This window comes from Lygodium microphyllum, chromosome 4, assembly GCF_053477565.2.
Source record: "Lygodium microphyllum isolate KBCC chromosome 4, Lygodium_microphyllum_v1.1.10, whole genome shotgun sequence".
In the NCBI taxonomy this organism is placed as follows: Eukaryota; Viridiplantae; Streptophyta; class Polypodiopsida; order Schizaeales; family Lygodiaceae; genus Lygodium; species Lygodium microphyllum.
The window spans coordinates 145597045-145623277 of NC_141138.1; the positions used below are offsets into that span (position 1 = coordinate 145597045).

The 26233-nt window shown below is 47.5% G+C and overlaps 1 protein-coding gene across 3 annotated transcripts in view; it reads left to right on the forward strand.

Annotated features, from left to right (window-relative positions):
• LOC148037737 (UDP-N-acetylglucosamine diphosphorylase 2-like) overlaps positions 1–26233 on the forward strand; it is a 140172-nt gene that overhangs the window by 31705 nt on the left and 82234 nt on the right. For all 3 annotated transcript variants that reach the window (XM_087676691.1, XM_087676690.1, XM_087676692.1), the window contains 4 exons: positions 9868–9907; positions 10120–10212; positions 10376–10482; positions 10597–10671. In XM_087676691.1, the coding sequence (XP_087532817.1) occupies positions 9868–9907; positions 10120–10212; positions 10376–10482; positions 10597–10671 (315 nt within the window). The remainder of the gene's footprint in view (positions 1–9867; positions 9908–10119; positions 10213–10375; positions 10483–10596; positions 10672–26233) is intronic.

Here is a 26233-nt window from a genome sequence, read left to right on the forward strand (position 1 = left end):
AGACATTACATTCACTTATTCTTTTATATTGTATTATGGGCATTTGTAACTTCATCCGCACCGTCAGGATGACCTGATTGTAAAAGGCCACGCCATTTGATGCAGGATTATAAGGGGTTGTCAACTCCCTCTTAATGCCATGCATCTCACAAAACTTGTTAAATTCATTTGAGACATACTCGCCCCCATTATCTGTTCTTATGGCTTTCAACTTAAGCTCTTTCTATGTGGTAACAAAAGCATGAAACTTTTTAAAAGCATCCAACACTTCCTTTTAGCTCTTAAGTACAAACACCTATGACTTTCCACTAAAATCATCAATGAAAGTAACAAAGTAGTATGCACCCCCATACGAATTAACAGGCATAGTGCACACATCAAAGTGTACTAAGTCAAGAGCATTAGACTTCTTAATGACACCAGAGTAATAAGGAGACGTCACATGTTTTCCATATAAGCAATCATTACAAAATTTGAGACCAGAGCCTTTTACATCAAACCTCCCTAAAGAGGAAAGAACCTGAAGGCCTTTCTAGCTCATATAACCAAGTCTTTTGTGCCAAATCTCCAATTGTGAATGGATTTCAGCCAAAGCCAAGAACTTGCCAGGTAATGCTTTACAATGCAAGTAATACAAAGTCCCCCTTTTGCTGCCTTTAACAATCAGCATAGAGCCCTTATGCACCTTCCAAGATCCACCACCAAAGGTAGTAAAATACCCTTTACCGTCAAGCTGCCCAACTGATAGTAGACTTTTCTTTATGCCAGGTACAAATCAGACATTCTAAAAAATCAGCTCTTGGCCATTTTCAAGGGCCAAGTAAATGGTGCCAACACCCTCTATCTCACATGCATAGTTATTACCCAAGTAAACCTTGCCTAAGCAACCTGCAGAATATTCAGAAAATAACTCCAAAGAGGGGGTATCATTTAATGCACCTTCCAAGATCCACCACCAAAGGTAGTAAAATACCCTTTTACCGTCAAGCTGCCCAACTGATAGTAGACTTTTCTTTATGCCAGGTACAAATCAGACATTCTGGAAAATCAGCTCTTGGCCATTTTCAAGGGCCAAGTAAATGGTGCCAACACCCTCTATCTCACATGCATAGTTATTACCCAAGTAAACCTTGCCTAAGCAACCTGCAGTATATTCAGAAAATGACTCCAAAGAGGGGGTATCATTTAAAGCGGCACCGTTGTCCATTATCCATGATTGTGATAGCCCATCATGAGCTGAAAGTAAGGCATCAAGTACCTCCTTTCTGGTGATGTGCATATCACTTGCTACTGCCATAATATCTCCATCATTACATGAGGCTACAACAAGTATCTCTTCAGTGTCAGGAAGCTCTTCAATGACCACACTAGATGCAACATTTGGCTTTGCAACTTCTTTTGAGGAAGAGCTTTCATGATCTTTCTTATCATCCTTCTTTTTCTTACCCTACTGTTTCTTTCTTTCTTGCTCTTTCTTGAAGTACCGGCAATCGGGCTTTTAATGCTCTTTACGCTCACATTGATAGCATGTGACATCCTGCTGTTTGCTCTTGCTGTTGCTTTTGCTTTTGCCTTTCTTGGTTGCATTATGCCCCTTTTTAGACCTACCTCTTACATGGTGAGTTGAGCAACTGCTTTCACTACTAGACTTTCTTCTGATTTCTTCATTAAGGATTGAACCTCTAACACCATTAAAAGTCAAAGCGGGGTTGTTGCTAAGTGACACAACCAAATGTTCCCAGCTGTCATGCAAAGTCATCAATAAGAAAATAGCTTTCCATTTATCATCGAAAGCCGCCAAACCAGAGTCTTGCAACTGACTCAGAACCCCTATGAAAGCACTCAAATGCTCAGATGCAAGCTTAGACTCATCCAACTTCATGTTCACAAGTTAACACATAGGATGCACTTGATTCACAGGAGTTGTATTTTCATCAGTGTCCTTAAGCTTTTTCCATATAGCATAACCTCTATCAAGACGCTTGATGTCTGTAAGTACATCATCATACATTGCCATCTTAATGTATGCAATGGCCTTCTTATTAAGTCTAGCCCAATCCACATCTATCATAGTTGCAGGCTTAGTCTCAAAGAGAGCATCTTCACAGTCCTTGAGAAACAAAATGCCTTGGATCCTATCCTTCGAAAAGTCAAAGCTAGTGCTATAAAACCTCTTGATTTGAAAGAGGGATTTAGTGTCACTGCTGCTAGAAGCATTTGCAGCCATTTTTCAGCATTGCACCAGAAATTCAATGCTGCAATATATGACAGCAAAAATGAGTAGAATATTCAGCTGATTTCAGCCCAAATTTTCAGCAAATAATAGCAAGATTCAGTCCAAGTACATGTACAGCAGTCGAACAAATGACTTTCAGTAGTATGACTGCAATTTCAGCATGCATTAAATGCATACATCACTACCAAGTAACTCCCACTTCAGCAATATCACCAAAAAATATATCTGCAACAATCCCAGATCTGCAAATGATCACTAAGACTGCTGCAACATGAATAATCAGCAATACATCAACTCAATGGGAGCTGCCCAACATGTGTACTGCATACATATGTGCTCGTATCAACTTCTGATACACAAAACACCAAGAAATCTCTGGAATTTCTCCAAAATGGCACAAGTAGGAGATAAAAATGCTCAAATCACTCTGCTTATGGCACAAGATTGCTTCAGCAATATTCCCAAAGAGCATTTCACGCATTAACTTTGCCAAAATCCATAAATTTCAACAAAAGGCCCAAAATTTCACAATCGAATCTGCCCCAATTCCATAAATACATGTTCCCAACAGCATAAAACGGGTAAATTTAGTAAAATTTCACAAAATTTTACAAAAGCCCCAAAATTTCTAGGTCCAAATGTGCACAAATGTCAACCAATCTGACTCAGCTGAACAAAATTTCACCAATACAGCAAAAGCCCCAAATTTTATGGGTCTAATGTTGAGAAATTTCACTTAAGTAAAATTTCACTTAATTTGGCGAAATCCCCAATTTAAACGCGCACAATATCTGTAAATTCTGACACAAATGTCACTTGGCAAGCACAAACGGGATCAGATTTGGGAAAAGCCCCAAATTTCTAGGCCAAATTTGCACAATTCTGTAATCTGTGCTACCACGCGTGAACTCCCGTCAAAGAGAATGGGTTAGGTGAGAAATTAAGGAAAATTTTTTATTTCTTAAAAAAAAACTATCGGGTCTGTTGACTCTCTCGACTGACGCGACCACCTGGTCATCACTGCGTACACGGGTCGATGCCCACTGGTGGCGTGTCCGTCCAGCTACATGTGCCTGTTGGTGCCTAGTCGCTATCACCAGGTCCACGCTAGCTGGACTCGCCACCTTGTTGGTTGCCACGAACTTGCCACGAACTCCTACCTGGTCCACGCTGCACCGTCTGCCACCGCTACTCACGAACCAGTGCTTGTCCCATGCCTACACCAACTGTCACCGTTGGTCGCCCTGACGCTCAGTGCTTGATGCCTGATCGTCGTCCCCATTGCCCAGTCGTCACTGGTTTGTCCTTCAAGTCAACCTGTCAGCTGTGCCCCTTGGTCTCGGAAGCATGCAGAACCTTATGCTCTGATACCAGTTTGAAGGGCAGAGAGTGTGCAATGGAGTGCGAGATTGAAGCACAAGTTACAAAGTTGAGGGTTAGAGAGAGTGAACGCAGAGATAGGTGTACTAGATCGTGATGGTACACAAAGAATGAAAGAATGTATTTATATGTTAGGGTACAATAAGGGTGTGTTCACACCCGAAAGAACTATATACACGAAGACGAAGGGACTTTACACCCAACAACTTGCCTGTTGTCAAGCATGATATAGGCACTAAGTGGCTTTACAAATTGAAACGCCATTCGAATGATAGCATTGATCGCTACAAGGCACCTCTTATTGCCAAAGGATATGTCCAACAGCATGGGATAGAAAATCATGAGACTTTTGCACCCACTTTACGTATGACCACCATTCGCAGTGTCATTGATTTGGCTTCTCATTATGATTGGCATGTGCATCAGTTGGATATAAATACTGCTTTTCTAAATGGTGATCTTCATGAGGAGGGTCAGAAAGCAAAGTGTGCCATTTGCATAAGGCCCTCTACGGTTTAAAGCAGGCACCTAGGGCATGGTATGAGAAGATACATGCAAATTTGATTGCTCTTGGCTTTAGTAATTCACACTGAAAGCACACTTTATGTCCGCAAAGATTGGGATAGCCTCTTGATTCTCATTCTTTATGTGGATGACATGTTGTTAACTGGACTTCTTGAGACATATATTTCAGCCTTAAAAGCTGAATTGTAGTATGCATTTGATGTGATAGATCTTGGCCACTTGCACTACTATCTTGGCATACAATTTACTACACTTGAGGGGAGCATTCTTTTGCAACAGCCTAAGTACATGGGGCAACTTCTTGAGTGTTAACAAATGCAAGACTGCAAGCCTATCTCTACTCCTGTTGAGACAAGCCATAGGTTTACACTTGAAGATGCAGAAGAACCATTTTATGCTTCTCTTTATCAGCAAGCTGTTGGCTGTTTATTGTATTTGTGTAATAACCAGCCAAACATTCAATTTGGGTTCTCTCAGTTAACACCCTTTATGCACAACCTTGGTACTACACATTGGCAAGCAATTAAACGTGTCTTTTGTTATCTCAAAGGCACTCAAACATTGGACCTTTTCTATCCTGAAGGCGCTACTCTTTGCTTGCATGCATATACAAATAGTGAGACTGGTTATTTTGACACTAGGATGTCCATGTCAAAGTGCAGCAATGCAAAAGCGTATGACCAACACAAAGAGTGAATAGAGAGAGAGGGGAGAGAGAGAGAGAGTGAGTGAAATGCAGAAATCTGCAATGAAGAATGTTGTATAAGGATGCAGATATGTACACGGATGCAGAGAGAATGTCAGCGTATGTCTCCACCTTGAAGATCTCACACTTTGTGAACCTCGAGGGCAGTCTCCACGGTCTGCAGCCTGAAAACTGAGAGCGCGACTGTGAAAGAGTGTGGAGATTGGGGCCTATAAATAGCCCAAGAAAAATACATCAATAATGCAGGTCGGCTGCATTAAACGCAGGCGACTGGACAAAAAACTGTTCAATCTGCACAGTCCGACTGCAGCACAGTTGTCCGACTTGACACGTGTCACCTGCCCTGCCTGTCGCCTCCTGAGGTCAGCTGCCTACCACGTGGACTGCCTGCTGCATCTGCTAGAAACTGCACCTACCTATCCAAGGAATGCCAATCTCTAACGCCCCCTCTTAGATCCTGGACATGGCAAAAGGCTAAGGAATCTCGAGTGCTATCGAAGTAAAGCCTGAGGAAGCACCTTCATAAACAAGTCTACAAGATTGTCCTCTGTCTTGCAATAGACTGGGCCAACAATCTCATCCAGAATCTTCTTCCAAATGAAATGGTACTGGATCTCTATCCCAGCATGAAACACAAGGTTCCTAGCAAAGGCAATGCAACTCTCGTTGTTGCACTGTAGAACAATAGGACCTCTCTGCGGGCAGCCAAGCTCCTCCAAGAGCTTGCGAAGCCACACTATCTCACATGTAGTAGAAGACACTGCCCGATCAGCACCTCAATCGAAGATAGGGCAACCGTGAGTTGCTTCTTGCTGCTCTTAACTAGCGTGAAGCCCTCTCCCAAGGTTGAGATTCTGCTTGCCTACACCGCTTGGTCAGCGCAAGAGCTTTCTAATGAGATGCAGTACGGGCATGTTCTACATACCCAAATGGCTATTTCTCCTTTGGCCATTCCAACTAAGGGATGTCAAGTCTACCTTCATCATCATCCACATCCTTTTTTATGGTTCTCGACACCACACAAAGGCCAACATCAGGTTCTTCCTTCTCCTTTGGCATCCACATCCATGGTTGAGAGGGAGTAATTGTTTATTGGTATTCTACAAGTTTCAGCATTTATCTTCGACATCGGCCTATCTTCCCTATTGTACCTACCCTTTGAATGCGAGATCATCGTTATCTTTGTAAAAGGGTGCTTGGACAAGTTATCAAAGTGGTACATGATGTATGCACATTCTCATCATGTAGCATTACTCTATGTATCTCATTATGCAAACAACTCCTAAGCAGATCCTGTGATGTCTCCACTGGGGGTTCTTTTACCATCTTATTGCCACATCTCGATACTTCTTTACCCTTTTCCTTCATCATCGACATCCATTCGTGGTCCGGATAGCTTGTCTACTTTGTGACATGTTGGAATTGACCATGTGAAGATATGCTAGGTTTTGCAAAAGAAAACAGTTAAGTGTATGACCACAACTGAAGCACAAGGAAAAACACAAACACAAAAATGCAAAATGCAAGGTGCTAAAAAGGTTTCCAAAGATTCCACAACCTCCTACCATTCTAATGTATATATCAAATGGTTAAATGCAGGAATTGGCATCTGAAGATAGGTTCAAACCAAGTAGGACATGCCATCTGCCCCTTCATAATTACCTCCATCATCTCACAAATACCAAATTTTACATTTCCTCATCCTTTCTCATCCTCTACCCTAAAAAGCTTTGAATTAAACAGCCTGTGTGAAAGGCTAACTAGTATATATTACTTTTGCTCATACTTGGAAGCAGTCTCCTATATTCTGTCAAATCAGAAAGCTATAAAGTAGCCATGCCTTTTCTTAAAGGGAGTGACAGATGCCACATGCAAGGTCAGGAGTATGAAAAAAGGTGTTTTTACATGAAGGTTCAAGAGAGTTCAGTGGAAACCCTATGTTTTGGGGCGCCCTTCCACATCTATAAATAGACAGGCTGCCCCCATTCAGCCTTATTCCGTCTGTGCAGATTTCGCACTCTCCAGTGTAGATTTCAGCCATCAACCTCCTCCCACGTGGCTGTCCAGCCCTCGTGACTGGTGCCACTCTATCCGTGTTTGCTCCTGCTGCTGGCGCCTTCATCCATGCAGATGTCGGCTGCTGGGGACATCATCATGTGCTGCGATCTGATCATCTAGTCATCGCCAGTCACATCAGACACTGTTTCAGCCTGCTGTTTACAGCCCCTGTGCACAGTTTCCAGCCTCCAGACTGCTGCGTTTTGGTGACCAGCCTGCTGCCATTCACTATTCAGCACTTCTACACTCCGACTGGTGGTCACAGACTTGGGATCCGTCTCCGGTGGATGTCACACTCCGACATTGCTTTGCCCTTGAGCACACTGTACACTCTTACATTCATTTACAGCATTCATTCACTTCAGAGTTATGTTCTCTCTCTCCCTTCTTCTATTTGTGTTTGAGTTTCTGTGTTTGAGTTTTGAGTTTTGCGTTTAGGGTTTGAGTTTTGCCCTCTATGCCTGTGTATATCTCTTTGTGTTTCTGTCGTGATCGTATACTCTGTGTGTCCTTAGTGCAAACCCTAGCAGTTTTTTTCACATGTGTGGGAGGGGGGCTGCTGGCCCTGGAAGGAGAGGGGGCTGTGGGCAAGGGTCAATGGGGGGGCATGGGATGGGGGGGGGGGTGTGAAGGAAACTGCTAGGGTTTGCGCTGAGGACACACAGAGTGTACGACCATGACAGAAACACAAAGAGACAGACACAGACGTAGAGGGCAAAACTCAAACCCTAAACGCAAAACTCAAAACTCAAACACAAACAGTTAAACACAAACAGAAGAAGGGAGAGAGAGAACACAACTCTGAAGTGAATGAATGCTGTAAATGAATGTAAGAGTGTACAGTGTGCTCAAGGGCAGAGCAATGTCGGAGTGTGACGTCCATCAAAGACGGATCCCAAGTCTATGACCACTAGTCGGAGTGTAGGAGTGCTGAATGGTGAATGGCAGCAGGCTGGTCATCAAAACGCAGCAGTTTGGAGGCTGGAAATTGGTAAACGCAGCAGTGTACCACCAATCGGAGGCTAGAAACTGTGCACAATCTGCTGTAACAGCAGGCTGAAACAGTGTCTGAGAGTGTCAGGGCCGGCAATGCTGAAAATGCAGGCTGGTTGACCCTGGAGATGATGGACAACAGGTTGAACAACAGTCTGGGACAGTTTGGAGCAGTCGCCAGCAGCTGAGGGGTGTTGCCTACAGCAATGGACAGGCTGAAGATAATGTGGTTGTAGTCGATGATGGCTGGATAGCAGATGGAGGCGGGCTGCAGGCTGGAAACTGGGCGCCAATAGCAGCAGAGGGTGTGTGGGCTGGTGTAACCTGCAAACAAGGATAATGGCTGTATGGGGGCAGCTTGTCTATTTATAGATGTGGAAGGGCGTCCTAAAAATTAGGCTTTCCATTGAACTCTCTTGAACCGCTCCCCGTTTTAGGGTTTCCATTGAACTCTCTCGAACTGCTCCCCGTTTTAGGGTTTTACTCTAAAAGAGCATTTTTAGTGTGTTTTGGGGCTGTTTAAGAGGGTAATCAGCAAGTAATGCATATTTTAGCTCAATAGGGGGGTGGGTGTGGGGGTTGTATTATCTCAAGTGAGGTGGTCTGTGGCGCGGGTAGTGGATGTGGGGGACTGCGGTCTTGTCGGGTGGGCGGGTAGGGTAGGCTGTGGAGTGCTCTGCCGAGGGGGCGTTGCTCGCCCTTTTGCTCCCTATTGTCGAGACTGCGTCTGAGGAGCTGGCTGCAGCCCCCCCTATGGTCTCCCTCTGTGTCGTCTCTGGACCCGTGTGAAGCCGTCAACGTCCACCTGCGGGCTTGTCGGCAGAGTCGCCTTGGCTCCGAAACATGTACAATCTACTGCCTAATGCCCAAAGTCGTGGCAGTGGAGGCATTGCCCTGGTTGCCTAGACACAATGACCTGCTGGCTAAAGGATTGACCTCCTGCCTCAATATCGAGGAACTTTGGTATACTCTTTGTGTCTTTCATGGCCACTTGTACCTTTGGGACTCGAGCAACTGTCACTGCATCCACGAAGGAGGCAGGAAGAATTGTGCCGAAGAGCCGTCTAAAGTCCTCCACTAACTGACGGTACTCTACCGCCAGTCCGAGGAAAAGTAAGTTGATTGGATGTCTGAGAAATCTGTTATGGAGCGCAAATGTCTCCACTGTGAAGCCGCTATACCAAGGAACCATGTAAATGACCCCCTTGGTGGAGGTATAGGGTGCACTCTCCACTAGCTCACGAGCTGCATCCACAGAGGTGAGTCGAACCATGAAGATCCCTTGGCCCCATGAGGGCTGCCTCCACGATTTGCGTTGTGCCAATGCGCAGTGTGGAGTGGAGCCAGTCTTGCAGTTGGGCATTCAATGGGAGTGTCCAATGACTTGACCAAAGATCGCTGTTTCTTTCAACTCTAGCTTCGTGGCATGGACGGCTAAGAGCTGTTCCTCAGAGAGGATGATGTGCAAGGTGTTTGACTGGGGGGCACTTGCAGAATGTGCGGGCATGTGACCAGAGGTTTCCATTGTGCATCCCTGCTGAGAACCTACCTATCATGTTGCTGTGCTACCAGAGGGGGGGAGTTGCTGCAGGGGGAGGGAGCAACTGGGGGGGGGGGGGGGATTGCTGTTTTCGGATGCCTCATATCAGCAGAATTGCCTTAAGAATAGGTGATCATGCAAGGAAAATGTACCTCTCAAGTGCCGCAAAATTTTGCTGTGAGTTGTGATTAAACCATGGTGGTCATTGAATTTGTTGATAATGGGAACTCTCAATAACTTCATCTTAGTAGTCATCGAATTTCCTCCTTAAATATTATTGTAGCTTCATAAGTATCCATGTGATCCTCAATAGTTTTCTACATTGTGTGCGCTATTTGGGAACAATTTTGGATGAATAGACAATTTTATTGGAGGAGAAAAAAAGTATGAGGTTTTTTTTTGCTGATACCTTTACTGTTTATCTGGTAGGGAACTCGACTAGGGATCACTGAGCCGAAGGGCTGCTATAGTAAGTTACATTGCACTATTACATGCTTGTTTTTTGTGAGATAGTTACTGCATATATGTGCTCAATTTCTTCATGTACACTGTCTGTGTTTGGGGTTTGCTTAGCCACTTATTAAGCGTTGGGATGAGAGGAGAGGAAATGATAATTAAATATTACTGTTTTCTTTTGTTTGGGAACTGTTAATTTCAGATAGTTATGATTTTTGTGCACAGATATTGGTCTTCCATCAGGGAAATCTTTATTTCAGCTGCAAGCAGAGCGGATCTTGCGTATACAGAATTTGGCTTCTTCTGCAACTGCAGATGGTACGTCTGAATCTCTATGGTTGGACGAGGAATATTAAATAAATATCAGCAGAGTTGTTTTCATAAGGTGATAGAACAAGTAATTGTGAAAAGAGCTGTTTTATTGGTTGGTGGAAATTCAAACAGTTGTTTGATCAGAACTATGGGTGACAATTGTTTTTAGGGAAGAAAGTCAGAATTCCTTGGTATATAATGACCAACCCATTCACAAGTGATGCAATACAGAGATACTTTGAACTATCAAATTTTTTTGGGTTAGACCAAGAGCAGGCAAGTGTGCTTCAACTTTTATTCTTTGTTGGATCAAGATCATATCTCTTGATGCCAACTAGTGCTATAAAACTGGCCAGTGTGCTAGGCTGACTCTTGTGAGATGTTTAACAGCTGATTTTCTTTGAGCAAGGCACACTGCCCTGTATCTCTAAACAAGGGAAAATTATCATGGAGACACCTTTCCAGGTAAGAGTCCTGATTTTACTGGCGCCTTTCCATGATCTAGGGTCTGTTTTATTTTTTCTTTGGCCATTGAAGTTCTTTCCAGGTGCTTTCGTTTCAATTCTTAGAACATTTACATTGTATTCTAGTTTTTCCCCAAAGAGACATTTAAATTATGTTACTTGGTTGGCATTGAAATTATTATTAGATGGTGTTTTTCTGATCTTGCGGCATGCAGATCAAAGGCAAAGATTCTGTCCAAGCATGCACAATGGAAACCTCTAGTTCAACACAGGCACAACTAGTTACACCGAAGTTTTCCACCTTGCAGGTTGAAGACTCAGCTGCTCATATGGTTTGGGATTGTAGCCCACCATATATGGTTGTTCATGAAACTGTTGTTCTTTGTGCTGGTAACTTTTTACCTTGGGTGGAATTCCTTTTCCTGAGGTGTCATTAATAGAATTTTGATTGTCGGAGAAAAAAAACCCCTTTCATGTTGTTTCTTCTGAGGAGCAACTTGAGTCAGTATGGGCAACTGAGGAGTATGAGGAGATAAGTATGAGGTGACACTAATGGGCCAGGGCATTTTTGTGGTTTGGTCTACAGCTCTTGGGAGTCATCTAGTTGGTATCTTGGTATATTGGCTTTGCTGTCTGAAACGTTCAACATTACCATCTGTTCCCCCAATACTTGGTCACTCTCCTCTTTCCAAGATGGTACTGGAGTTTTGGCAGTTGGGAGAGGTCTTTGGATCCCTCTTTCGGACCATTTTGCTAACCTCATTTGCAAATGTAGTGACCAGTGCGAGGGGGGTTTTGTAGGTTCAGGTTTTAGTCATGGAAACTTGGAGGATTCCTACAACTGTCAAGGTAGTTGTAGGAGACACAACACACTACTACAAGGTCATTGTTACCTAACAACCAACTAGTGTGCATGGTGTGCACTTGTTAAGGGCGGAACCCTACCTAGTAAGAGCCGATGTGGCAGCAAAGCCAACCCTTTTGAGGGCTGAGTATGGATTCTCTAGAGTATAGTATCACCAAGGCAAGGCTACGATGATGTTATTTTTTCGAGTTAAAATTGGAGGCCTTTTCCCAATTTCGTGAGTAGAAGATTTTTGGGGGGAGGGATAGATCACTGCCTTCAGGGCTCAAGCCCCTTCAGGGTTCAAGGGGCTTGAGCTGACATGAAGGTGGGTTTACCTCAAAAGAAATTGACAGGTATTTTAGGCAGCATGGGATCAGGTTGGATTTTTCTCACACCAAAACATCATTGGAGAATGGTGCTATGGAGCAACAGGAATGGACCATGTTGAGATGGCTTTTTCTATGCTTGAGCGATGAGGGTTATCTCACCTTTAGGCTGAAGCTGTTTCTACTGCGGTTCATATTTGCAATAGGTCACCAATTGTTGCTTTGAATGATATGACTCTATGTCGGGCTTTCTTTGGCAAGAAGCCTCTTGTGGCCCACTTTTACCTCTTTGGATGCAATGCCTATGTCCATGTTGATAAGAAAAAGAGGTGAAACTTGATGTAAGGCCAACTGGCATGTATTTGTTGGTTATTTCAAATAAAGAAAGATTATAGGTTGTACGATCCCCATACCGGCAATGTGGTGGTGAGCAGAGATGATATCTTCAACGAGGATCTTACCTCAGACACTTCCTTGATAGTGCTTCATTAGGTAGATTGTCTTAGACTCTCCTCCTTCCCTACCATTGGCACCATCTTTTCTTTCAAGGTTACTTGTCACCCAAAAACACCTGCCCATACTTACCTCCTCCTGCATGAAGTAGCCATACATATGGGATGAAGCATACACAAGAGATACTTCGCTAGGAGTTTGACATGACCAATCTCGGCCGCCTCCATTTTTTCATGGGACTTGAGATCTATCAACTTCCTCAAGGTATCTTCATCTCAGAACATGGGTCATCTCCGAGCTCTTGTAAGAGTTTGGTGTGGCTTCTTGTAAGCCTATCTCTTGCCCCATGAATCTGAGTCCAAACTTACTTTACCGATGATCTCCTTCGAGACACTATTTGCTTTTGGTGACTCGTCAATTTTGTTGCTCATTCACACTTAGACCGACATTTGCTTTGTGGTAGTGTTGTTTGTTACACTTATCATGTTCCTCTGTAGTTTTGGTGTGAACACTCCCTTATCCACGGGCATTGTTTACCTTCTAGCTAGAGAAGGGTTTTTTCCTTGTGTGAACACCTGTCAATCCACGGGCATTGTTTACCTTCTAGCTAGAGAAGGATTTTTTCCTTGTGTGAACACCTGTCAGTGGGTGTGGTACTTAGTAGCTTAACGATTGTAATTTCAAGATAATTCTCACATAGTGGATGTGACCTTCCAACAATCTCTTCTTTTGATGTTCACTTGTTCACTGTGAGTGTGTGCGTATTGCTGAATCCTAACCTAACAGTGGTATTGGAGCCATACAGTCTAATCAGCCGCCACCATTCAGCTTGTGAGTTGCTGCCGCCAATACTTCCATTGAGCCTTGCGCTTGGCTACTCTCTTGTGTTCTGGTTGCTGCTCCAGGTTCAACGAGTTGCATTTATGCTTCAGTTCTACCCTTCAGTCTGCGTAGTCTCCTTGTTGCAAGGCCATGGACAACATCGCCTCAGCCTCGAACCACTACGTTCTGCCTGCCTAGCAGCAGCTCAAAGTCGCCCTATCTCAGCTTATGGCACCCTGTGTTGCACCTACAGACATGTTGTGTTGGACCGTCAACGCCTGTTCTTGACGTGCACGTCGCATCCTAGAGCTGACACACCACGTCTATTACATCACTGGATGTTTGCAATTACGGCTGACAATGTGCATAGATTGCTGATTCCTTTGACTTGCACGTGTTTGTTTTTTTTGGTCAAATGATTTTGCCCCAATCGCACATATCAAAAAAATATTATTTGCAAGCCTCAATCATTATTAACTTCAATCTCCACTTCGCACACTCTCTCCACAAGCACAAATTTGGGGGATTTTTCCAATAGATGCCAATTTCTGCCCAATTTCTTTAAATTAATTGGAAGTGTTGCCTAAAAACCCCAAAATTTTTACCAATTTTTTGGAGAGATTGTGTTCGGTGCACAAAAATTTTCCAATTTCACGCCAAAAATTTAGGGCTTTTCACCTTTGAGCCTAACTTTCACCAAAGTTCAACAAATAAATTTGGTGCTTTTGTGAAATTTATCCCAATCCATCGACATTGAGGCCAATTACACCTTCTACAGTGACATTTGTAGGCATTGGAGCCTTTTCAAATTGCAAGTTTTTCTTTACCATCATCAATTAAGCAAAAAATTATAAGTTTTTTGGCCTTTTCCCTATTTATACTATTGCATCTACAGGTACACAATTGGCAGTAGTTGTTATAAAAATTCAGTTGTATACAACAAGCAATGACAAGCCAAAATGATTTGCTAAATATGTTTGGGGATTCTGATAAATTGGATGGCACAAATTATCCTATGTGGCCATACATGATGAAACATGTTTTGGTTGCCAAACAACTTTGGGGATATGTATTTGGTTTCGATGTTAGGTTTGCAAGCCCCACTACATAAGATGCGGTAGGTTCATCTAGTTCATCCCTTGTCACTAGTGGATCTTCTACTCCAGCCCTTGTTGCACATCCCTCCATTGATTAGTTGTTGGGATGGGATGGGTGAGATACCCAGACACATGCTTTGATTGCACTCTTGTATGAAAGACAGATTATCTCACATATTTGGCTGTACACGATGGCCAATGATGCTTGGGATAAACTTGCCCTCTTGCATTAGGTGCGTGATGAGGCTCATGTAGCCTATTTGCACAAACAACTTGAGATGGAGCACATGACAGAGGGTGATTTAGTGGATGCCTACATTACACGTGTGAAGGACATAACGAAGTAACTTGTAAATACTTACGAGATAATTCTTGATGCTTCTCTTGTTTCTAGAGTCTTTGTTAGCCTATTTGACACTTATTAGAGTTTTATTGTTACACTTCACCTACTTGTAAAAGGAGACGCTGATGTATACATATTTGATGTGTTGGTATCATTATTATTGCAAAAAGAGCAATCATGGGTGAATCACTCTAACATAAGTATGGAAGATCAAGCATTTGTAGCCAACCATAGGAACAAAGGAAACTCATGGCAGCCACTAAACTCAAAGGGTAAGGGCAAATCAACTTCTTTTGTGGACTCTTCAAGCACCAAGGATGAGAATGCTATAAAAAAGAGATGCAATTATTATAGGATAAAGGGGCATGTTATTGAGGAATGCAGAAAGAGATTGTAAGTGAGAAAATGAAGCAATGAGACATGACTCTTGTTGAAAATTCAGCAAGTATGAAGGATACAAGAGCACATTTAGCAAGTTTGGACATTTGTCAATCTTGTGCTTTTGTTATGCATTGTTTGTATGATCCGTCTTCACATGCACATGGCTTATCAATGGCTGAAAACAATAGTACATGGTATTTTGATAGGGGTGCCTCTAAGCACATAACATCCTTTCGTGACTTGTTTGTATCATATGCAAATGTGTAAAGGTGGAGATCCGCCGTATGTACTAGTAATGCTTTGTATTTAATGCAAGGCATTGGATAGATTCCCACTATTGTAGTAGACAGAAAAACTATCATGCTTAAAAAGGTTTTGTATGTGCGTGGCATAAAGAAAAACTTGCTTTGAGTTTCGGCCATTGCATGTGTTGGTTTCGTGGTTAAATTCCGTGTTGATTGATGTAGTGTCTATGATTGTAGTGATGGGGATGCCCTCATTGTCATTGGCACATTGTACAATGGCCTCTATTAGCTTGATTTTTACGAGAGACCATTAGAGATGCATTACAAGTTGATGCCACCAGTGTGGATGACATTGAGACTTGAGTTATGACATGCTCGATTTGGTCATCTGAATTATGGCAGTTTGCTTCGCTTGAGAAGCAACATAATGATAAATAATCTCCCTCCGTTGAAAGCACCTACTCATAATGTATGTAAAAGTTGTATACTTGGCAAAATGCATCGCGCTTCGTTTCCTAAAGGTGGATCTATGCATGTTGATAAGAAATTACAGCTTGTGCATGTTGATGTTTTTGAACCCATGCATGTCAAATCCATCGTAGGATTCCCGTATTTTGTTATCTTCATTGATGACATGACCTGCCATTGTTAGGCATATGCTTTGGGGTACGAATTAGAAGTGTTTGCATTCTTTAAAACCTTCTTGGCCTTGGCTGAAAATAGTAGTGCATGCATGCTGATTACAACCTATATAGATCGAGGGGGAGAATGCATATCACGAGAGTTTTAACTCTTTTTTGTTGAATGGGGCATTGCACATCAATGTACTAGGCCTTATATCCCTCAACAAAAGAGTGTGGCTGAAAGAAAGAATTGTACTTTGATGGGAATGGGCACATTGTATGCTTTCATACAAACTATCCCCAAGGTTTTGGCTTGATGCTATTATGTGTGAAGTGTATGTGCTAAATTATGAACAACAAATCATATGTGTCCAATATTACGCTCAGCGTCACGACGCTCGGCGCTACCCCCCCTACTCCGTCTGGTCGCGCCCACCCCCCCGTTTAGATCACTCCCTTCGCCTCCGCCTGCTCGCGCCCGCCCTCAGTGGGGATCACGCCCCTCGCTCCGCCAGTTCGCCCAGCGAGACTTCCCCCCTTCCCGCCTAGACAGTTCGCTGCTCGCCTCGGGCGTGCTTCCCTCATCCGCAACCTCAGACCCATCCGCGGTATATCAAAAACAACAGTGTTCCTCCCCCCCTCCGCGCCATTGATCCCCCCCACCCTCCTGTTGCTCCCTCTATCTGCAGAAACTCCCCCCCCTCAGGTAGCACCGCGACATGATTGGTAGTTCTCTCAGAAGGGACGCACAATGGAAACCTCTGGTCAGCGCCGGCGCACTCTGCGAGTGCTCCCTAGTCAAACACCTTGCGCGTAGTCCTCTTTGAGGAGCAACTCTTAGTTGTTTGAGCTAAGGAGCTGGGGCTAATGGAAACAACGATTTATGGTCAGGTAGTAGCACATTCCCAGCCAGGGCCCAGCTTCAGGAGATCGCAGAGGCGGTCCTATTGGGCCAAGGGATCTTCGTGGTCCGACTCAGCTCGGTGGACAAAGCTCGCGAGTTACCTGCCGGTGCACCATATGCGTCCACGAAAGGGGTCATACACATGGTCCCTTGGTACTATGGCTTTACTGTGGAGGCGTTTGCACTCCACAACAGGTTTCTTTGGCACCTGGTCACCCTTCTTTTTCCCGGGCTGGCGATTGAGTATTGCCAGTTGGTGGAAGACTTTGGATGGCTCTTTGGCACTGTCCTTCCCTCGTCTTTCGCGGATGCAGTGACAACAACAGGAGTCCCAAAGGTACGGGCGGCAGTGAAAGAGGTCAAGAATATCCCACAGTTCGTAGAGATTGAGGCAGGCAGGCATTCCTTTAGGTAGTAGGTCATTGTGATTGGGCAACTAGGGCAGTGCCTGCGCTGCCATGATTTTGGGCATCAGGCAACAGTTTGTACACGTTTCGGAGCCAAGGTGGCTCCGCCAACAGGCCCGCAGGTGGACATTGACGGCTTTTCTTGGGTCCAGAGACGACATAGAGGGAGATGGCAGGGGGGCGTAGCCAGCTCATTAGACCCAACCTTGTCAGCAGGGTGCAGGCGGGCGAGCGACGCCCCCTCGGCAGAGCACTCCACAGCCCCCCGTGTCCGTCCCACCTGGCAGGACCTCAGCCCCCCACATCCTCCACTTGCACCATAGACCGCCCTGCCTGAGTCCCCACAGTCCCCTCACTACCACCCCGCACATCTCCCCCCCCGCATGCATCTCCGTCCATCCCACCATCCCTTGATCCTCTTCCTCTCCACCACCACCCTTGATCCGCACCAAGTTCAGGTGACCCTCCCTCCCCCCCGCCGCCCCCTCCCCCCCCCCCCCCCCCCCCCCCCCCCCCCCCCCCCAATACACACACACACACACACACACAGAGGAGGTGATGAGCCACACACACCTACCTTCTCCACGCACTGCAGTCTTCCGCCTCCAACACAGCCACTAGTTCATCTGCCCCTCCCACCTACCATACCTTCCCGAGACATGCACAACTGTCGCCACACGAGTTCTTCCACAGTGGCCCATGGTCCTACCTGAGAGTTGTGGAGTGCGGAGAGTTTCCACTATCTCTAGAGGTGGGGATCTTCGTGGCTGGTAAGTCAAGGAGGGGCAAGGTCCATCTACTAGCACCACCGAATGGACCAAACTATGCCTTTTTTCTTTAGGTCCCTCACTCAGGGGAATGGACGACCACACAGACTGAGGAGGAGTTGAAGAGTTAGGTGGCGGATCACATCTCCCAGTGGATAGGAGATGAAGGATTAGCACTGTTTGCACAACAGTGGCTTGGTTGCATGATGGACATTAACTGGTGGGTTGGTGCCGAGGTCCCACACTTGAGCATTATCTTTAGAGCCCCCCCATAGTGAATTGCTCCGAGGGACGTGATCGAGTGGCCCTTGGCACAGGCGGCCCGTTTCCACTAGTGTACAGAGTCGCGATTCTCAGCATGGCTGATAGATGCACTGATAGTACCACTTGGAGCATCTATCACCCCTATGGTCTAGCTGAGGGCCACCATGGGGGACTGGAGTTCATCATCCAGACCGGCGGCAAAGCGCACTTGCATGCCTCACAATCTCTCCTGTTGAGAAACCCTTCACCTGCAGTTTGCGTTTTTGGGTTTCTACGTTTTGCGTTGGCGCCATCCTAGATTGACTGTGCCTATTTATAGGTCACTCTCCATTCATTCCTTACGGCTGATTCATTCAGTCCGTCACCTCTTCTCTCCAGCCTCTCCACTACCCTCACACCCCTTCAGGAGAACATTGTGGTTCGTGGTTCGTGGGTGTCTTCATCATTTTCCTTGTGCTACAACACCCTTGTTCCCTTGTATCACATTCACTCCATGATTCAGGACTTCATCATTCCATTCATCAGAGTTTCTTCTCTCTTCTCTTCTCTTCTCCATGTTTGTCGAGTTCACTTCATGTTCCTCCCGGCCAACCCTACTGTCTCACTGGTACGTCATCTTTTAGGACATGATGTGCATGGAGTTCTTCCAGGTGCACCAGCCCCGCAACGTAGGAGAGCAGATATGCAGCCTTCGGGATTAGTATGGAAGGACCCGTTCTAGCCTAGACGAGGTGATGGAGATTGCCACCGACTATTACACGCGCCTTTCCCAGCAGGAGACAGCTTCAGCTAGAGAACAGAGATGTAGACAGTAGGTATGGGATCACATCCTGTCCCTCGTCACAGAGGAGATGGGATGCTCCCTCCTAGCCCCCTTCACGGAGGACCCAGAGGAGGCTTTCCATACACAGGATGGGTAGAAATGCTCGGGGGAGAATGGCCTCTCTAAGGCCTTCTTCGCTACCTATTGGAAAGTGGTGAAGGACCCCCTACTGAGGGCCTTCCATGAGATTTTCACTCCAGGACAGATGCCAGGGAGTCTCTTGGCAGACCTCATCAGTCTTCTCCCCAAAGGGGGAGACCGGTTGAAGCTCTCCCAGTGGAGACCGATCCTCTTATTGCCAGTGGCCTATAAGGCACTTGTAAAGATGATTGGTAGGCGACTACGCCCCGTGCTTCCAGATATCATCCATGACACACAGACAAGCTTTGTCTAGGATAGGAGCATCCTTGACAATGTATTTATATTCTTTGAGGTGACAGAGTGGGCTTAGAACAATGGGCAGAGACTGGCTGTACTACTCTTGGATTTCGAGAAAGCTTATGACAGGGTGGACTGGGATTTCCTAGAGGGCACCATGGTGAGGTTGGGATTCCCCCAGGCTTGGATTGGTGTGGTCTCTACCCTGTACAGATCGGTCATCTCGTAGGCGGAAGGCAAGGGGAGAAGTTTCAGCTGGAGAGATCGGTTCGACAGGGCTGCCCCTTGGCCCCATACCTGTTTTTACTCTTCGTAGAGGCGATGTCTCACTTCCTCAGGTCACGCGTAAGTGGATTATGCGGCCTTCGACTTCCAGTGAGAGAGGAGACTGAGTTGCTAGACTCAGAGTACGCAGATGATACAACCCTCCACATAGAGGACGATGAGTTGATGCTGGAGAGAGTGAGGCTGGCTCTTGACGTGTTCTACTTTGCAGCGGGAGCGAAAATCAACTGGTGAAAGTCGGCTGGTTTCCTCATAGATCCAGACTCCAGCACGGAGGGGCGTCCACCAGGGATTTAGATGGGTGAGCAGAGGGCAGACTGTCCGGTACCTAGGGTTCCAGGTGGGATTTGACATGACTCCTGCTCATCAGTTTCTTCCTGTCTTGGATTCTATTCGGAGGAAACTGACCTCTACTGGAGCACGGTTCGCCTCTCACTAGCCGGATGAGCCCTGGTGGTTAACCAGGTCCTCTTAGCGATGGCCTGGTACATCACCTCATGTTGGTGCTTTTCCTCATCGTGCGTAGTGCAGCTTCGCCGCCTAGTGCGGAATTCCCTTTGGTCAGGGTCTGATGGTTTCGTGGATTCCAGGGCCAAGGTGGCGTGGGCGACCATCATACGACATAGGTCAGAGGGAGGGCTTGGGATCATCGACCAAGAGTATCAGAGTATGGCCCTCTTGGGCAAGCTAGTTGTCTGCAGTCTCACACCAGGCGGGCAGACCTGGAAGGTCCTATTGCAAGAGGGCCTTCAGGACTGTAGACAAAGGCTTGGCGGGGAGTGGAGGCCGTCCCTGAGATGGATCTTCACGTCTGTCCAGATCACCCCTTCTAGATTACCTTTCCTTCGCAGCTTACTCCGCCTGTGGGAGGGTCTCTAAAAGGCCCTAATCCAGAGGCCCCCAGGCTGCTAGGAGGAAATAGACCGTCAGTCGGTGATCTGAAACCCCTAGGTCAAAGATCAGGAAGGGACATAGATAATTGAACGCCCCCACATCTAGTGGGCTGGGTGGGAGGCCGACCCAACTCGTACTATCAGGACATGGCGGGAGGTGTACAGGATGGTGGACGAGGAGGTGTTGCATCGAGTATCAGGCTGCCAGAGAGGAGTGGAGTTGAGGAGAAGAGAGATAGACACAGCAATACCTCCGAAGTGGCTTGCTCCCCCGATATATGAGTCGATAGAGCCTAGGAAGGTATGGGCAGCTAGGTTTTCGTTAGTAGGCATCCCCCTTCAGGTGGTAGGTAGAGTGGGTGGCGCTCCGTAGGGGACTTTCTTCATCGTTCAAGTGGGGGGACGTCTGGCCCTTGATAGAGGGCAGCAGGATGAGGGGATTTCCGCCCTTTCGTGGAGGAGGATTCGGGTGGTGGGTCTTTAGAGGAAGACATGGCGACTGGACTCCTATGTTTTTTGGAAGCTCAGGGGGTGGCGCCTTTGGATTTGGGAGGGTAGACCACTTGATGAGCTGGAGTGGGATCCATGAGAGTGGCTATGGCCGGCCTCTGTAGTTGCCAAGAAGCCACCCTGGTTCCTAGAGTACACTACCAGGATAGGTAGACATGTACTGATGTAGGAGGATATGGACTGGGCGCCGTCACATAGTTGACACTAGGCGGAGCACAGGATCACGGAGCCCTTCCGACGGACCTTCTGGCATCGCCTATGGGATAGGTGGAGGTCGAGGAGGGTGTTGTACTTCTTATGGCTGGTGGCACATGGAGGCTTGGCGGTGGGAAGTTGGCTTGCCCAGATGCAAGAGGGAGATTGTAAGCGTTGCACACAGTAGCCTCTCGAAACCCCAAAGCACTGCCTTTGGTCATGTGAGGAGGCACAGCTCGTGTGGAGAGGAGCATGCCGTATCCTTCGCCCCGTATAGCACCCAACCTTGGATGTATCTCATGGGGAGCTTTTTGTTGGCAGACAGTCAGCCAAGGCCGTCACCTTTTATATGAGGTTGGGATGCAGGACACGATATTCATTATCGAGGCAAGGTCGTGTGCAGTGGTCGGTTTGGAGGCTCTACCCATTCGCCAGGTACTGGAGCCCACAACAGAATGCTTGGAGGTATGGGAGATCATAGGACGTCTTACTGGATGGCATATCTGGAAGGCGCGGTGTCGGGAGGCCTTCGGCAGAGAGAGACTTTTAGCACAGGCGACCTTAGCAGAGTTGTGGACCTCCATCATCCACTCCCTCCGCGGCCGATGGGATTAGGTGCAGGGTGAGTCGAGGGCGAGTCAGGAGCTCCGAGGTCACTTCATCCGCACTTGGGGTGGCCAAGGTCTATTCTTCGTGATGTAGGCAGGCAGCCCCAGTTGGCGATATACCCCCTTTCCTCTTCCCCCCCCCCCCCCCCCCCCCCCCCAAAATGGCTTTTTGCCCCCATCCCCCCCAGACCGCCTTCAGAGGCTTGTATACATGATGTATTGGTGACTTTGCATCAACTCTAGCTAGTTTGTTGAGCATGAGCACTCTGTTGTAATCAGTTTTTTGAGTAATATAATCAGCCATTGGAAAAATAAAAAAGTGCTTAACTATAGCCCCACTAAGGGATTGGCTGAAGGTACGCCTTATGAGGCTTTGAATGGCGAGAAATTAGTGGTATCACATTTTTGTGTCTTTGGTTGTTTGGTATATGCTTTGGTGCCACAGCCACAAAGACATAAACTGGGTATAAATATTTTCTTTCCATAGTGAAATAAATGCTCCTTGCCTGTCGCGTCACAAACGCTGCCCCCGTGTCACGTCTCCGTTGCCATTGCGCTCATCCAACGCCACCGTCGCGGGCACCTAGAGCTTCCCCTCGCCTTCCATAACATGCGCCCCCTCCTTCTGTTGCCGCCCAACCATCCCTCTCTCTCTGCCTTGTCACGTTGCGCTACGCCCACGCCTCTCCCGTCAGGGCGCCCCCCCCCCCCCCCCCCCCCCCCCCCCCCCCCCTTCCGCCAGCGCAGAGTAGCGTGATTGGTAGCTCCTCAACACGGTCGCGCAATGGAAACCCCTGGTCAGACGCCGGTGCATTCTGCGAGTGCCCCCCATTCAAACATCTTGTGCGTTGTTCTCTCTGAGGAACTGCTCTTGGCCGTTTGTGCCACAAAGCTAGAGCTTAAAGAAACAACGATCTTCGGTCAGGTAATAGGACACTCTCCATCCAAGGCCCAGCTTCGGGATTGGCTTCATTGCATGCTACAAGTTGGCACAGCGCAAATCGTGGAGGCAGTCCTCATGGGCCGTGGGATCTTCATGGTTCGTCTCACCTCTGTGTATGCAGCTCATGACCTAGTGGAGAGCTCGCCCTATGTCTCCACAAAGGGGGTCATTTACATGGTTTCCTGGTACAGCGGCTTCACAGTGGAGACATTTGAGCTTCACAACAGATTTCTTAGACACTCAGTCACTTTACTTTTCCCTGGACTGGTGGTAGAGTATCGCCAGTTAGTGGAGGACTTTGGACAGCCCTTTGGCACAGTTCTTCTTGCCTCCTTTGCGGATGCAGTGACAACTGTAGGTGTCCCCAAGGTATGAGTGGTTGTGAAAGACACAAAGAGTATACCAAAGTTCCTCGAGATTGAGGCAGGAGATCACTTCTTTAGGCAGCATGTCATTGTGATTGGGCAACTAGAGCAATGCCTGCGCTGCCACGACTTTGGGCATCACGCAGCAGATTGTACGCGCTTCGGAGCTAAGATGCCTTGGCCGATAGGCCCGCAGGTGGACGCTGACGGCTTCACACGGGTCTAGAGACGATAGAGAGAGACAGCAGGGGGGCCGCAGCCAGCTCCTCAGATGTAGCCTCGATAGTATGGAGTAAGAGGGCGAGCGACGCCCCCTCGGTAGAGCACTCTGCAGCCCCATTGTGCCTGCCCCACCTAGGAGGACTGTAGCCCCCCACATCCACCACGTGCGCCACAAACTACCTCACCTGAGATCCCATAGGCTCCCCCCCTCGCTCCCCCCAGATCCACCCCCTGTGGGAGGTGATGAGCTAGACACACCTACATCTTCCTCGCACCAGTAGTTTTTCCCCTCCCACACAACTACCAGTTCATTTGCCCCGGCCGCCGTGACACTTTCGCGAGATAGGTACAGCTGCTGCCGCAAGAGTTCCTCCGCAGTGGCCCATGGTCCTACCTGAGAGTTGCGGAGCGCGGAGAGTTTCCACTACCTCTAGAGGTGGGGATCTTTGTGGTTCGTAAGTCTAGGAGGGGCAAGGTTCATTTACTAGCACCACTGGATGGACCAAACTATGCTTTTTTCCTTCAGTCCTCTCACTCAGGGGATTGGACGACGACATAGATAGAGAAAGTGTTGAAGATTTAGGTGGAGGACCACATCTCCGAGTTCATGGGAGAAGAAGGACTAGCACTGTTTACACAGCAGTGGCCTAGTTGCATGATGGACATAAACTAGTGGGCTGGTGCCGAGGTCCCACACTTGAGCATTATCTTTCGAGCCCCTCCACAGTGGAGTGCTCCGAGGGATGTGATCGAGTGGCCCCTAGCACAGGCGGCCCGTTTCTACCAGTGTACAGAGTCACGACTCTCAACATGGCTGATAAATGCATTGATAGTACCACGTGGAGCATCTATCACCCCTATGGTCCGCGGCCGAGGGCCACCATGGGGGACTGGAGTTCGCCATCTAGATCTGCGGCAAAGCGTACCTGCATGCCCCATAGTTTCTCCTCCTCATTAGTAGCCTCCACACCGAACAAATGCCTGTTCGGTCAGTTGTAGGTTTCCCCATGAGCTTACACCTTGCATCTTGGAATGTGAATAGTCTCCACTACAGTGGGGCACGTGGTTCCAGGAAGTTGATCTTTCGGCAAGAGCTTCAGCGTGCCCTTGCCAGACGAATCAACATCTTACTGCTACAAGAGCACAAGCTCACTCCCACTCCGGCCTAGCGGGTAGGGAAGGTACCACCGGGCAGCTCACACACTTACTGGGAGCACGCCATAGGTGCCGACGGAGGAGCAGAGGCGTATGCATCTCTATTGGCCCGAGTCTCACCGCCTATGTATGAGACCACGGGACGATAGTGGCAAGGAGGGTTCTATGGATTAGTTTGGATATTGGGGACTCGTGCCTTGGAGTTCTCAATGTCTATGCCCCTATAGAGGTTAGGGCACGCAGCAGGTTCTCGGTGGAGATAGCGGATGGACTCACAGAGGTGGAAACCTGGATTGTTGGAGGAGACTTCAACAACCTAGAGGCTTTGGAGGACCAGCAGGGCAAAGGCAGAAACTACCAGGGCATGGCCGGGGAGGAGCAGGAGGCATATGAGGTCTTTCTACTGGCAGTAGGAGCACGAGATGCCTGGAGAGACCCTGCCTTCCACAAGAGGGAGAGGTCATTGGACTTCTATTGGGGATACAAGCGGCTAGGTGGAGTCCTGTTAGAGCGGTTGGACAGGTTTTATGTGGGAGAGTGGGGAGACTCTCGTGGAGGCTAGATTGGGCTCTTGGCAGGCACCACATTGTCGGATCATTGCCTGGTCCTCCTGACACTAGATCCCCTAGCATCTGCCCTAGACACACGATCCTATGGGATCCCTAATTCGATTTATAGGAGGGAGGATGTGATGAGACAGATAGAGCAGATTTGGACCAAAGAGTGGGGTGGGAGGGAGGTTGTTGAGGTCCTTGCTCAGTCGAGCAGAATCTTGCAAGAGGCAGCCATACAAGCCAGGCAGGAGAGGTGGGAGGAGGAGATAGCACTTCGGCAGAACTTGGTAGCCATGCAAAGATTTATACAGGAGGTACCAGGGGATTCCACCCTCCACGCACCGGAGGTGGGTGTGTGAGGAGCCATTGCTGGTCTAGAGGACAGGCGCTTAGAGTTCTCTTCGCGCACCTCAATAGTTCTCTTGGCGCGGAAGGGGGGCACGATGTGCAGGGAGTTTTTGCAGGTGTACCAGTCTCACACCTCAGGAGAGCAGATACACAGTCTCAGAGATCAGTATGGGAGGACTCATTCTAGCCCAGACGAGGTGATGGAGATTGCCATCGACTACTACAGACGCCTTTTCCAACAGGAGACAGCCTCAGCTAGAGGACAACGATATAAGCAGCAGGTCTGGGACCACATCCCGTCCCTTGTCACACAGAGGAGATGGGACGCTCCCTCCTACCTCCCTTCACAGAGAAGGAACTAGACGAGGCTTTCCATATACAAGACGGGCAGAAATAACCGGGTGAGGATGGCCTCTCTAAGGCCTTTTTCACTACCTACTGGGAAGTGGTGAAGGACCCCCTTCTGATGGCCTTCTAGGAGTTTTTTACTTTAGGACAGATGCTAGGGAACCTTCCGGCAGGCCTTATCAGTCTTCTCCCCAAGGGGGGAGACTGGTTGGAGCTTTCCTGGTGGAGACCGATCACCTTATTGTCAGTGGCCTATAAGGCAATGGCAAAGATGATTGGTAGGCGAGTACACCCCGTGCTTCGAGACATCATCCATGACACATAGACATGCTTTGTCCAAGATAAGAGCATCCTTGACAATGTATTCACCTTCTTTGAGGTGACAGAGTGGGCTTAGCTCAGTGGGCAGAAACTGGCCGTTCTACTCCTTGATTTCGAGAAAGCTTATGACAGGGTG